The 15,128-nt window shown below is 45.2% G+C and overlaps 1 protein-coding gene across 4 annotated transcripts in view; it reads right to left on the bottom strand.

Moving 5' to 3' along the window:
• Window positions 1–337: 337 nt before the first annotated feature.
• Window positions 338–15,128, bottom strand: part of NCALD (neurocalcin delta) — a 332,172-nt gene continuing 317,381 nt past the window's right edge. For all 4 annotated transcript variants that reach the window (XM_063079362.1, XM_063079363.1, XM_063079364.1 and 1 more), the window contains 2 exons: window positions 6,071–6,176; window positions 338–2,797 (listed from right to left, as the gene is read on the bottom strand). In XM_063079362.1, coding sequence (XP_062935432.1) covers window positions 2,700–2,797; window positions 6,071–6,176 — 204 coding nt within the window. In that variant the 3' untranslated portion in view covers window positions 338–2,699. The remainder of the gene's footprint in view (window positions 2,798–6,070; window positions 6,177–15,128) is intronic.

Genomic DNA, 15,128 nt, shown 5'->3' with positions numbered 1-15,128 from the left:
TATCATGTGGTTTATAAATATACATACTATTCAATCCATGTGTGGCAAGTGCCCCTGGGGCACAGCGATGGGATGGGACGGCACACTCAGCACCCCTTCCCCACCCTGGATGAGGTCGGCACAGTCAAGCACTCTGTCGCATTCCTTCATGTCATGAGCCACTTTATTCCAGTCCCTTTGACATCACAGGCAGGCTTTATTTGGGACAGAACAGACTCCATTTCCAGAGGTCTCTGAACACAGCAATGACCATGAACAGCGCAGCACAGAAGTGACATAAACCTTCAGGCCTTCAGCCTTCTGGGTGCTGTGGAGTCCCTTGGCTAAACTTGAGTGCATTAGACTAGACATACGCAGGCCTTCCTGGGAAGGAGCAGAAGGAGCAAAACAACCCTCAAGAAAAATACAGACAGGGTCAGTGGCAGGCCAGGACAAGGACTATTTCCGTACATTCTGGGAGCATCGGCGCTCATTAGCCACACGTCTGGCTCTGTTCTCTTTCCTGAGCAGCTGGAGGCCTTCTCTGCTCCTTGTCCCAGATCTAGGTTCTAGGGAACAGACGGGGTCTGGTTCAATGACATGCCATGGCCAAGGGCAGAACCCAGGTGGGTTTCTCCAAACATTAACTGATTTCACCCTCCAATGGAAAACCAGAGGGAGGAATCAGGTCTCAATCCAGAGCAGGAAAAAGTGGGATGTGACTCCTGAACACTCCCGATAGACGGTTCTGGTCCCCTTGCCCACTCTGCACTCCATACCTTAGGCCAATATTCTATTTTTCAAAAACATTTTACCACTTGGCCCATGCAGGAATTTGGCAAAGTCATGGTATAGAACCACTATGAGGAACTGACACTCAGAGGAAAATTAAAATTACTGAGTCTGGCTGTCAAAATTTCACCCTGCAAATTTGATTCATTTGGCCCATCATACAAATTTGGATTTTTGCTACCAGTTAGAACAGACTCAAATCATGCACAGGAACCTGGAGGTTAGAATGGGCTCAGCAACATTTTCCTCGTGGTTATGATGTTTATCTCTCTGTGGTTCCTGTTCTACAGGAAGTGGCTTGGCAGCAGATAGACCCCCTGGGGACACTCTGCCTTCTTTTTGGGGCAGGTTCACCACCTACACTCTTGAGTGTTTGGGCCTCCCCATGCCAACTGCTTGTGAGAATACAACTTGCCCATGACCAGCAATTGCTTGTGAGAATACAACTTGCAGTTTTCACTCTTAGCCTTCAATTTGAATTTGTGTGCATACCTAACAGCAACTCAAATTGGTGCTGTCACTTCTGGAAATAGAAATCTGCATCCAAAGAACACCTTGATGGAGAAACTTTTAGATTCCCCATAGTGGGTCTTGGAAACCACAGACGCATTTGGTCCTTACTTCTTTATGATGAGTTAGGTAACTGCCCAACTTCTGACTCTTTGACGGGCTCCTGGGGGTGTGGACAAGTGGACGTTCCAGATGCAGCTCCCTAACCAAGCACATGGGTTAAACCATTGGGAAGTCCCAAGACTATTTTTTTCAAGTCTGCAGAATATCGATCTGCTCAGAAAAGTACCCCCACCTCCAGTCTAACGCTGCTGATTCGCTGCTAGGCTGGGTTGGGCAAACACCAGCCTTGCATCTCGCATAAATGTTAACCTCCTAATGCTCCCTTGACGTGTCCTGCTTAAACCTGCCCTGCTCTGTTCTCCAGGTGCTGGGACTCTGGAAAAGCATTCAAAGTTAAGGTCAGGCCCTAGTCATAGTTACTTTGTACTTTTATGGAATATATAAAATATACTTGTTGATTGGTACATTTGTGCAAAGACACATATGACTTTAAAACAAGACATAGACATTCATTATAGCTGGCTTACTTCACAATAAGCTACTAAAAACAGTCTTCTGGAATAAGATTGTATTAGTGCTCACTAAACATGCATTTCATTTAAACAAGGCAAAACAATTTGATCTGCAATACCCAGTATTTTATATACAGCAGTGTTTTTTTTTTTTTTTTTTTAAATCACAATAGGCAACAAGATGGGTCTGGTTTTGGAGTAAGTTCCAAAGAAATTCGTATTAGCTCAACTAGTGTAAACCTGTGAAAAAATAGCTGAGCCATCTTTTTTCTCTCCTCTATTCATTTACCTTGAAATGTTCACAGCTTAGAAACTTCAGTCTGCTGGGGAAGAGTAGAGTGGGCCTCCCTGGGGAATGCCCTAGCTCCTCTAATAGCCTCGCCCCAGAGGGTAACTTGTTCTTGGGGAATCCAGCATCTGATGCCATCTGTCACCTCAAGGGCATGTGTGATAACAGACCTGGGGACATTTTTGTCTTTCAAACAAAAGCCCCTCAAAGCCTGCAGTAGAATCACTGGGCTGCATGGGTTTGCCTTCTCTTGCCCCACTGAGTCTTAGGTTTTAGAACAGAGACATTAGAATCAAAAGAAAAAAATAACAGTGAAAGATCACCCAACAATGAACACCATGAAGTCTGTTCATGCTCTCCACAAGCACATGGGCGCTCTGGGCATTCCCACGAAGCATCCACGACAGAAGAAGCTGAAGGCGTCACGGAGGAAGGCGCATCTGACCACACAGGGGACAGCATCACCATCAATATTGTTTGGCAAAAAAAAAAAAACTGTTAAAAAGAAGAATCAAAAGGGCACACAGGCAGCTCTATGATTCATGGTGCAGGGCTCAGAACTGGCCGGCGCTGCTCGGGTCGCACTGCAGGAGGCGCACTATGGATGGGTCGCTTTTGGCTCCTCGGATGAACTCTTCCAGGGAGAGTTTACCTAGCAAGAAGAGGATGGGTGAGTGGCGGCTGGCGGCGGCTGCATGCGCTCACACCCTTCCCACTGCCTGTTGGTGGCAGCAGCTGCTCACCTTCTGCCCCTGTGGTGCTCAGCTGTCCTGTGGAAGAGCCCAGGTGACTCTCTTTCCAGTGTAAGACCCACAAGGCAGGGACCTTGCTGCCTTGTTCACCTTGGCATTGCCACACCCAGCACAGTGCACGCACCAATCCAACACTACTTCCTGAGAGCCTACTGTGCGCCAGGGCCCGTGGATGGGGGGAGGATGGTGGATGACCCTGACTTGGTCCCTGCCCTGGTGGCTCTTCTGACTCCAGGCATCCTGGAGGAGCTCACTCGATTTTTGTGGAATAAGTGGCCCTGGCATTTTTGTGAGAATGAGCTGGGTTCTGGCTGTCCCAAGGCAGTTCCCATGATGTAACCGGGAGCCATCTTGGTCCTCCAGGTCACTCAGATGTATGTAGGTTTGCTGCAAGATCCCTCTCCTTGCATGTGGGTGGAGAGACCTGAAACATAAGTGTTTGATCTTTCAGACCACATACAAGGACAGCTGCACCTCCATCCAGCTCAGGAGAAGGGAAGGGGGTAGCAGCAAGTGACCCCCTGGTCCCTTCTTTCAATCACGCTTTCCTCTTACCATGATGGGCTGGATGGGCTGGGAAGGGAGACTTGGCAACCTGAGATCTGCTTCTACCTGCATCCCATTCCTTCCTGCATGAGCTGGGGGCATGTGCTGAGTTCTCCTCCAGGAAGTCCCCTTGGTCACTATTGTTGGGGGTAAAGCTTGTTCCCCGTCCCTGGTGCTTTGCCCATCCTGCCCTTGGAGTGAAATGACTCGCTTGATTGGTAAACTTGGGAGGCAGTGCTGGGCGTCACTGCTCTTGGGAGGCGCTGTCCCGGGGAGCACTGACTCCTGCCGCTCCTCCCAGGACGGCGCAGGCTCTGCACGGCCCATGCACTCACGCTGACCTGCCTCCCCAGTGTCCCTCCATCCTCTGGCTTCCATTACTGCTCTTTGATTTCTCAACGTATTCCAAATCCAGGCAGGAGGGGGTGCTGCTTATTGGACCCCCAACCCACATAAACAAACATGTCTTCCCCTCAACCATGACCTCCCCCTGCCCCTGCCAGAACCTGGTGCTTGTCTAACCAAATCCACTTTATCTCCCTGAAAGAGAAAGATGGAGATGGATTGACTGACTGATTATACATAAAGCAGGTCCCCGCTAAGCTTTGTATCGTGGCCATTTCTACGAGCTGTGTCCTCATGCAGTAGGTAGTTAAAGTGATGGCAACTTCCAAAGCCTTTGAAAGGCTGGCACAAGGAAAAAGAGACAGAACAGTCACTTGAACACTTCAGATTCTCTCAAAGGCGGGTTCTGGGAGCTGCAAACTGGAAGGAACAGGTGCAAACCAGCATTCAACACAGACTTCCGGCCCTCCTGCCTTAACTCTGTGTGCTCCAGAGCTGGCTCCTGGGCTCACCTGCCTGTGGGCCCAGACTTTTCTCTCCTAGTCAGAGGCCAGCGGTTAGATGCAAAGGGCTTCAAGCAAGAGGAATCTAATGGCAGAAGACCCCAGGTGAGGTGTGCTCTGCTCGAGGCAGAAAGGGGGGCAGGTGCCCTGCCCTGGGGTCTGGAAGCCAAGCACTGAGCAAAGACTCCAAGTCTCCTGGTTGAACTAAGGTTCTTCTGATACAGTCAGACTTAAAACTCCTCTTCCTCCTTCCCTCTACTGCTCCTATTCCTGCTTTTCTCTTTTTTAAACACAAGCCCTTCCCTTAAGAAAGCTAACCCAGTCAGGGCTCTGTGATCCCACTGAAGCAGAGTCCCAGTGGGGAGACCGTTGACTAACTCATTGCCTGTGAGCTCGTAGTTAGGGCGTTTTCCTGTGGTGCCTTGGTCTTCTCCTGTCCTTTAGCCCCATTCTAAAGAGGTGGCTGGACCTAGAGCAAGCACAAGCTCACCCTGCTCCCTGGAGCACAGCAAGACCTGCATCAGTGAAGTTTATTAACTATTCAAACAATCCTGTGTTTGTTTAGTCTTTACAAAACCATCAAACTATTGCCATGAATCAAGACACCTAAGGGAAAATAGGATGTCATGGCACTTTTGTAGAGGAAACAGAGCAAACAGATTAGTCTGCACCAGGAAAACCCAGCTCTCAGGCAGCTGGTGCCCCAAAGAGAGATGCTTGCTCTAGGCAAAGCCTTCCATCGTTCTGCACATCAGCACCAGGTGGGCTACCTGAGTGCATTCGCGTGGCACTGACAAGAATTGCTGGGAACTCTGAGCAGAACAGGTGAGCTGGAAATGACAGCAAAAGCTACAGAGCTTATTGTGATTCAGGCCCTGAGCTTAGTGCTTTAAACTCAGGTACACCATCTAAATAGGGTTGCCAGATTTGGCAAATAAAATACAGCACACCCAGCTAAACTTGAATTTCAGACAAACGGCAAACCATTTTTTAGTATAAGTATGTCCCAAATATTACACGGGGCATACTTCTACTAAAAAATCACCCATTGTTTATCCAGAATTCAAAGTTAATTGGGTTCCTGTATTCTATCTGGAAATCCAACATCTAAAACCCTTCTATTCTTGAGTTTAAAATCCGACCCTCCTTTTCACTTTAGTTTGCTCTGCAACCCTTATGTTGGATTTGCATTGCGGTGGTACCCTCAGAGTGGGAAGCTGTTGGCTACCTCAACCTCCCCACCCCACCCCGATGCCAGAGGGAGCTCACTTGTTTCCAGAAACTCAACACCTGAGAACATGCACAAGAGACCCCAACCCACTGGGCAGGCTGGGGTGAAAGCTGTTAGGTCTGGGTGGAATAGTGACAAGCCCCTGCCCCATTGTGATGAACTCATCTGCAGGGATAGAGCCTGCTGTGGCCCAGGCCTATCCTGAGCACTGGTCTGTGCCAACAGTGGTCTCTTGGGTCCTTCTATTCCTACTCCACAAGATCTACCCTATTTTCTTGGGGGTAATGACTTAGAAGATGACCTAGAAAGAGAATAGAAAGGTCTAGAAATAAGGCATTTTTACGCAGACTGGGATCAGTGCTCTGGTGGCCACCCTGATCCTCTTCCTTCCTGCCCAGCCAGGAAGAGCCACTGAGGGCCTCGAGCCAGGTCTCTGAGGTCGATATTTTGCCCCTGAGTGGCATTTCCGAGTGGAGTGCCTGTCTGGACTCCACCAGCCCCTGCAGCAGCCCCCACCTGAGCGAGACAGAGCGGCCCCAGCCTCCTACCATCTCTATTGGTGTCCATCTGGCGGAAGATCTTTTCTGTCCTTTTCTCTGGGGTTGACTCATCTTCAGGCATTTTCATGACAGAGGAAACCATCTTATAGATCGCCTGGGGAGAGAAGCGACACAGTGGAAAAACAGAAACACGGTTTGGCACACAGTACTCCTATTATTAAACCTCCCAAGTTCCTGGATGAAGGGAATGTCCCCATTCGCACGTGGAGCTAGTCCTGTGCCTGCGGATTACAGGCATGTGCAGTTGCTGGTGAGAGGCCAGGCCCGTCCAGCTTGCCGTCCTCCAATGAGGACCTTCAGGAGTGACAGATGGCAGGAAGACCCCTGGACTCTGCGTCTCAAACATTAACGTGCATATGAATTTGCTAGTCATCTTGTCAAAAGGCAGAATCTGATTGAGTAGGGCGGGGGGCTGAGATTTTGTATTACTCATAAACTCCCATGTGAGGCTGTTGTTGTTCTCAGGACCCCACTCTGAGGAGCAAGGCTGTAGATGACATTCCTTAAGCTGAAGAGACAAGTGGGTGTCTATCGTGGTCTCTACCCAAGCCATCCAAGTTTGACAAACACCTGGCAGTCTGTAAGTGTGTGCCCTTGACCTCTCCTGGGCAGTCACTCCCAGCCCATCCCAGTGCTGCTCCCCGTGTGTGGCAGTGGTCTCACGTTCTTTCTCAGCAAGCTCCCAGGTAGCCCCCAGGTGAAAACCATCTGCCACCACAGCTTTGATTAAATAATTATGCATCTCAGGCCTGAGACAAACAGGGTGTGTATATATATATATATGTGTGATCTGATGAGCAAAACAGGGCTCTCCCCAAACGGTTTTGTAAACAGTAAGCAAATTGTCTCTCTCACCACATGTGGCCTCCCATCATACTCAGGAAGAGCCCAGAAGGCCTCAGCTGTCAAAGGTAGTTTTTATTTGGGAAGAGTAACGTAAAATCATTGTTTTTTATTCCCAGATCAGGACTTTGCTAATCAAGTTTACTTTGGGCACCTTAGCCCTGGGAAATGTTTTAGAAAAAGTAGATTTTGCCAAGAGGCAGGCAGAAAATTCCAGAAAGTTCTGGAGCTCTGTGTGCAGTGGGGCAGCATAAGAGAACAGAGAAAGGAAGGCAGCTGAGGGGAAGCAGCCTCCAAATGGGAAATATGGGAGCAAAAAGGACCACTAAAATTTCAACTTACCTGCTTTATGGTCATGTTCAGTATCAACCCTATCTGAAGTCCCTAAAATATTCTGGATGAAGGGAGGAGGATAAATGTTTTAATCTCAGTCAATAAAATAAGAATGAAAACTTGACACCCATATGCTGACCCCTAGGGCTGATCCCATCCCTTAGGGACCCTGAGCCTGTCTTAAGCCCACCCAAAGCCTTTACTGAACCCCAGAGCTTCCTCCACAGCAATTCAGACTGGGAGGAAGTCCAGCTCAGAGGCCCTGTCTGGGATTATGGGTGTCATCCGAGTAAGCTTAGCTCCAGTCCACTTTCCCAAGAAATTTTCACTGGAGTATGCCCTGAAGGCAAGAGTGTGGCCTGGAGGGAAGCCATAATCTGTCATCCTCCTCCTGGACCTCTGCTTGCTGACCCCTCCAGCCCAGCTCTACGCCACTATTTGTGCTGAGGTTATAGTGCCATGTGCCAGGCTGCTGGGCACACCCAACTCTTTGGGGGAGCTGGGAAGGCCATAGAGGCAGAGCTCTTTTTACAAAAGGGAAAACAGAGGCCCTGAGATTTAACAGGGCCAGGTGAATATTTAGTAACAGGAGTAGAAAGCAGGAGTCTTTCCATTCCAGCAAAAGTCGCGAGGTCTAGCAACCTCTCCTCAGCTTTCTTTGCTCTCACAATGAAAGCTTCTCTCTAATTCCTGACCTAGTCAAAATGGAATCAATGGCAGTGACTGATGAACACACACACACACACACACACACACACACACACACATCCCTCACAGGGATTTCAAACTTACACAAGCTAAATATGTTGTGAATTTATAAGCCCAGGAATCTTCGAAAAACACCACCACAGTGTCTAGAAATCAGCATCCCACTAGATCACATTAGCAGAACCTCTTTAAAGGAATGAGAGCTGACATGTTTTGGAGGTGAAAAGGTGTCATAGGAGGAGCATTTATGGACAAATGGTAAGTTTATTTTTTGCCAGAAGTCTTAAGGAGGCTGTCTAATTACTTGTCCTCAACTTTCTTTGGGACTGGGTTGTTCCTTCCCTGAGTCTGTTCTGGCCTCAGTGAGGTTGTCTCACTTGGTATCTCTAGGTGCCACCTGCTTTGTTTCCATGACTGACCAAAGGGGCATCTCCCAGCCCAGATGCTTCACAAAGACTGTTGTCAAGAGTCTGACCACCTGTCCAACACATGTGGAATATACTATAAAGCATACGTACTTCACAGGGCCTGGTTTTCCAAAGCCTTGCGGTTTCAAATATTGACCTTGCAGAGGACTGGAAATTTTCCTCAGGCTATAAAGTCTCTGGTGTAAGATAAAGATTTGTGGCACAGCAAGGTTGCTGGCTCAAGGACAGACTAGTTACTGATTGACATGTAAAGATACTGGAAATTTCCTGGAGGGAGAAGGAATGTTTGCTAAGATTAAGCTCTTGTTGATAGGACCACTTACTTGCCTTACTGGAATGTCATCTGGCTTGTTTCACTGAAAGTTAGCAGCCTATACTGTTAAACTATAACCCCACCTATGTTCTCTTCCTGTTACTTCCTGTTCTGGAAAATAAACGCAGGAAGAGAACCCCAATTTGGGGTTAATTTACCGAGGAAGCAATGCCTGTCACTTCAGCCTTCCCAAGGGAAGTTAACCACTTCGGCGCCTCTCACTGCTCAGAAGAGATGGGCTTTGAGTAATCCTTTACATCTCCGTCACCCAGGGGAAGTGGGGTGACAAATCTGTGGGGGGCGAAGCAATACAAAGCAACAAATACACACCTTGGTTTCCTGGGCCAGAGACTTTGTTTATACTCTCCTCTCACCTGAGTGCTTACCTACCCCTTCTCCTTCCTCCTTGAACTCCCACCCATGTGTTAAGGGCAGACTAAAATGTTACCCACCTCCAGGAAGCCTTCTATGATCTTCCTTCCTTTTGTTGCTGTGTGTGACCTCCTTTCCTCTGTGCTAGCAAATGGCTTCATCTCAACCTCTCTTGGATCATTTCATTCCACTTATGCTGAACTATAGTTAGCCAGGATACTCTCCTTTTAGATAAGAGGGTAGCAATCAGTTCTGGCTATTCATTGAACCCCTGATAATGCCTAACACAGGACCTTGCAGTTTAGAGAACTCATTCAGGAATAACTGTCCCTTAACCCCAATCGCCTTCTTTCATGGTCTTTTACCTCTCTTACCTTTCTTCTATTTTGCTTCTCTTTGTAAAGTTCCCTTTATCCTTTTATCCTTTTTATATTTTTTCCTTTTATATTTTTTTCTCAGTTTCCATCCCTTTTTCTTTTTCTCTTCCCTCTCTTCAAATAATTAGACATATTCACATGAAACCCCTTAAAGATTCTTAATCTGTCAAAAGCTATGGGCTCTAGGCTTAGAAACCATGCAAATCAGCCCACTGATACACACTCACCATTGCAGACAATTCTGGGGGCTTGTGTGTTTCAAAGTCCATTCATGGACTCCAGGTTATGAAAATCCCTGCTTTCAGTTTACTCATTCCCTTAGTCTTGCTCATTCATCCATTCACTCACTCAGTCATTCATCAAACATTTCTTGAGCAACTACTATATATCAGGTATTATGACTATTCCAATCCTTGCCCTCATGAGGTTTACTGTTAAATAAGGCAGACAGACATTATTAAAATAATCAGAGAAATGACTGTAAAACTATTGCTGAGAAAAGTGCTACAAAGGAGGGTGCATGGTCTTATGAGACGAAGTAATGGGGGAATTGGGCCTTGTCAGGAGGGTTAGAGCAGGCTTCCCTGAGGACCAATGACTGAGCAAAGCACAGGGTTAAAGAGGTAAAGGGCAGAGGGAAACCCTGTGTAGAAGCCCCCAGCAGGACGAACAGCAGGAGTCCGACCGAGGGCAGGGGAGCAGAATGTAAGCTGTGGCTCTACACTAGGTAGGGACAGACCACTGGGGCCTCATAGACCATGTTAAGGTGTCTGTATTTCCCCATTGAGTAACAAAAAGATTGGAGTGATATTGAATTGGATTTTTGTATTTACACTCACTTCCCAAATATGCCTCTATTCCCTTATTGGCAGGCAATGGTGTTCAGAGAATTTAAAATTCATCGTTCATAAGTTATTCAACAATTACTTATTGTCTACTGTGTGCTAGGTGGTAGGGATACAATTGTCAACAAGACTGATACGCTCTCTCTTCTTTTATATCTCCCCATCCTCTAGCAAAGGACACCATATTGGAGACCCAAAGCACCTCATTTTCTCATGAACACCCTTTAGATGAGTATAGTCATTCCAGTAATTCCTTTTTAATTGTTGTGAAAACCCTCTGCTAGTCCATCTCCAGGTCCCCTGGTAGTGAGTAAAACCCTTTGGTCTGGAGCACTCCTTGGAACTCTCAGCCTCTAAGGTTGGGGCCTACAAAATTTTCTTCTTGGGATTCTGATGCGAAATCAACTGTGTAATGATCTAGAGGTTAAGGAACTCTTGGTTGAGCAAATGAATGAAAAACCAAGCAAACACATGGATAAATGTTAGATAAGTAGGCTGTCAAACTTAACCGAAAGTCTTTAAGCGTTTTAGTCTTTAGCTATTGGGCTAAAAGACTGGGGTTGGTACAGAGAAAGAAAGATTGGTTAATACAATAAACAAACAAACAGCCCCTTCCTGTCTTCCTTCTAAAATGAACAGGGTCAGAACGTCCTTGCATGAGTATATTTGTAAACAGGACTTCTGGAACGGGGCGGGAGGCACAATGTCTGAGCATACCATGGGGTGGAGGAGGAAGTGAGATCCCTTTAAGAGGTTCACATTCACAGATGGCTCTTTCATGGACTCAGATTAAATTTGCTTTGTTCTGTTTTTTAAATGTGCATCAACTCACCAATGGGGATTAGTGGATTATTCATAAAACCAGATCTATGATGTGGTTGGCACCAGAGCAGTGAGCAGAGAGCTGAGGTGACGCATCCCAGTGCTCTCAAGAGTGAGTGAGTGGATGACAGCCTTGCAAAACCACATCTGGGGAATTGTCTCTCCCTCCGCTTCCTTCCCACGGCATCAACAACCGACAGCTGATTGTATTAGAATTTCAGCATCTGGGACTCCTCAGCACAGTGAGAAAAGACACAACCCCAGACAACAATCTGAAACAAATCATGCCTTTCGTTAGCTCCAGTTTCCCCCCAACCCCCAAATTTAATGAGATTAACTGTGAAGAGACTAGGCCACTTTCCTACTTTATTTTTAGCAATGGCAATGAGAGGCCTAGCAGGGACATCCTGTTTTTAGTTAAACTTGAAGAGCCCTATTCTTGTCTCTGGGTAAATGTAGAGTTTTGGGATGCCCAGCTCTGGCTCTGCCCCAGGCAGGCTCGGGATAGCTCCCTACTGTGGCCAGGGCCCTTACCAGATTCCTCATGGCCTATACTTTTCTTTCTTTTATGCTTTGAAGGAACAACCTCTGGGAATGTTGGAAAGGAAGGACTCGTCTGAACTGATAACGGGTGTGGAATTCACTGAAGGCAGGCACAATTCCAAGAGTTAATGCTCAACCTTTTCTCCGAAGGAAAACAGACTGACTCTTTTCATCAGAAGATTTAGGGTCTTCTAACAAGGAACCAGGCATTCAAGGCTCTCTGACAGCAGAGTGAGGGCAAAAGAAGTTAGCCAGTGTTGTTTTTAGGTTATAGATAAAAAACAGCACTCTGCTTAGAAGGATATGACATACCAGGAAAAGAGGGCCTTAAAAATCTTTTTTGAAAATACTTTAAAAATAGGATCAATATCCATATATCTGGAATGGCATAAGTGTTTTCTCAGCTAGAGCTAGAAGAACAAATTAAATCAGTAATTTTCATACTTTCATAGCATTCTCCAGGGTGCGTTAGGTACCTCCACAGGCAGGGAGAGGGTGACAGGTGAATAGGGGCCCCATCCCTTTTTCAACTAAAAAGGTTCCATTCTCATATTAGTTTTCACATAAGATTTTACTCAAAATAACAATTTTTGATGTTAACAATGGTGGTGGAAACCAATGAATCACTTGGTATAGTCTTCCCTTTGAGATACCATGATCTTTACAGGTAATGAGTAAGTCAAAGATTCATACACTGAATCATACTTCCTGCACACTAGGTGAGTTTATTATTTAAAAGAGCCCAGCACTGTGTGCTTTTATAACTTGAAGAGTTATGGCAAGTTATGTGTGGCTTTAACATGGGAAGGACTTTCTCATGTTCTGAGGTGTCCAGGAGCAGAATAGTAAAAGAGTACTCTGTGGAAGTAAGTCCATGAATATTGAAGAATATACAGGCAAAGCCTGGACAATCATCTGTTGATGGTTTTGTAAAGAGGTTTTCCGCAAAGAAATTTCCAAGAAATATTAGTTTTCCAAGATGCTGTAAGACCAGAGAGATACCATCACCAAAACAGCATGGGAAACACTGCTTACTCTATCTCCTTCTAGAGCATCACAGTGCTCCAAAGATTCTGAGAATTCTTGCAGTAAAGAGACCCATTGGACTCTATTTAACCCAGGGTTTCCCAAACTGGTTTGACCAGAACGCTTTTGTTACAAAGCATCTATGAACAGTAATGAAACTAGCACCCCAAGAAAGTTCTATCTGCACCAGGACTCTGGCTCCCTCTTCATCTGGGCTCTGTTCTCTGTCCCTCATTTTTTCATAATAGATAACCTGAAATGCTTCTTCATGAGATTTGTCTTGTTAATAGTTTCTAAGTTTCTTCAAGGCAGAGATACTGTCTTACTCACCATTGTATGTTCTGGAGTCTAACACTTACTTCATTCAGCAAACGTTTGTTGACCTTATAATAAGCACAAAGGACAATGCTAAGTCCTTTAGGTTTAGAGGAGAAAATCACAGTTCTGCCTTCCAGGAGCTCACAGTAAAGGTAGTAAAAGGACAGGGAAACAGATAAATATATTAAAGTGACAGCACAGAGAGCTGCTGCTGGCCAAGATGGAATAATAGGGATTAAATTTGTCCTCCTACCTGAAACAACAACAACAACGAACCCAGAAGACAATGTATATGAGACAGCAGTCTTCAAGGCACTGGAAATTGGGCAGTAAAGGACAGTGATCCCTGAGAAAGTGATAGCAAAAGAGGTAAGCCCTCTGATGGCCAAGCTTAATGCTTTGAGAGTGTTTATAAGCCCCAGTGCCGCGAGGGGAGCCCAGGTGGTGCCTGGTGGACTCACTGACTTGGGGAGATGGAGTTGAGAGTCTGGAGACACCAAAATGTCCAGTGTTCACAGGACAGAGTACAGGAGAGAGAAGAGCTGCACAGAGAGGGAGCTCCAGAGTTCCCGAGCGCTGTGGCAGGACCCCTCAGTATTCAGCTGAGTCAGTGCAGGCCGGGGAGGAAACTGAACAAGACTGGGGAAGAAGAACCAAGTGGAAGAATTGGAAGAGTGCTTGGCCCTCACACGGGATCAAGGACAGTGCCTGTTTTCATCAGCCAGACTGTAAGGCCTCATGATTCATGGGGCACTGGCTACTCGGAAAGGGCTTGCCTCAGGAGTGGGGAATATTTAGTACTAGATGAGTGCTGCTCTGATGTCACCTAACAAACCTTAAAAGCAAGACCTAGAAAGTTCAAATTGTTTCCAAGTAACTTAACTGTGTCTCAGGACAAAGCTTAAGAATATTTACAGGACTCCAAAAATATCCAGCACTCAACATGTTAAAATTCACAATGTCTGCCATCCAGTAAAAAATTATCAGGCATGCAAAGAAGCAGTAAAATACAACGTAGAAGGAGGAGAAAAATCAATCAGTCAAAAGTGACCCAGAACTTACACGGATATTAGAATTAGCTGAAGGACATTAAAACAGATATAATAACTGTATTCCATATGTTCAAAAAGTCAAGTAGAGACATGGAAGATATTTTAAAAAGACCTACATCAAACTTCTAGCAATGAAAACTACAATGTCTGAGGTGAAGAAAATACACAAATTGGGATTAACGGCAGATTAAAACTTACCAAAAAATAGATTAGTGACTTTGAAGATATAGGAGTAAAAACCAGCCAAAATGAAGCAGAGAGAATGAAGAATTTATAATATAACAGAACATCAGTGAACTTCAAGCAGCCTAATATATATATTATCAAGAACCCAAAGATGAGAAGAGAGAGCAGAACACAGAAAGATACCTGAAAATATAATTACTGAAAACATTCCAAATTTGATGAAAAACAAACCCACAGATCCAAGAAGCACCTTGACTGACAAAAAACTACCAAGCTCTCTCAAGAAAAAATAGATGACCTGTATATTTCTATCTAATAAAGAAATGAAATTTGTATCCTTCCCATAAAGAAAATTCCAAGATGAGATGGCTTCACTGGGGAATTCGACCAAATATTTAATGAAGAGCTAATACCAGCTTAAGCAAGTTCTTCCAAAAAATTGAAAAGGATGGAATGATGCTCAATTATTTTGTAAAACTAGCATCAGTCTGATACCCAAACTAGATATTACAATTCATTCTGTGAGGCCAGTATTGCCTGATACCATAACAAGACAAAGACATTACAAGCAAACTACCAACTAATATTCTCATAAACAGAGATGCAGAAATTCCAAACAATTTTTTAGCAAATTAAATCCAATAATACTTGTAAGTTAAAAGGATAATACATCATAACTATGTGTAATTTACCCTAGGAACATAAGGTTGTTTTAACATACAAAAATCAATCAATGTAACTCATCATATTAACAAATCAAAGAAAAATCGTATCATATAATTCTAGTGTGCAGAAAAAAAAATTGACAACATCTAGCATCCATTCATGATTTTAAAATAATAAAAGAAAACTTTTTGGCAAACTAAGAAGTAAAGGGAAC

This window comes from Cynocephalus volans, chromosome 15, assembly GCF_027409185.1.
Source record: "Cynocephalus volans isolate mCynVol1 chromosome 15, mCynVol1.pri, whole genome shotgun sequence".
Classification (NCBI taxonomy): domain Eukaryota; kingdom Metazoa; phylum Chordata; class Mammalia; order Dermoptera; family Cynocephalidae; genus Cynocephalus; species Cynocephalus volans.
This window is presented reverse-complemented; position numbering and strand designations above follow the sequence as displayed.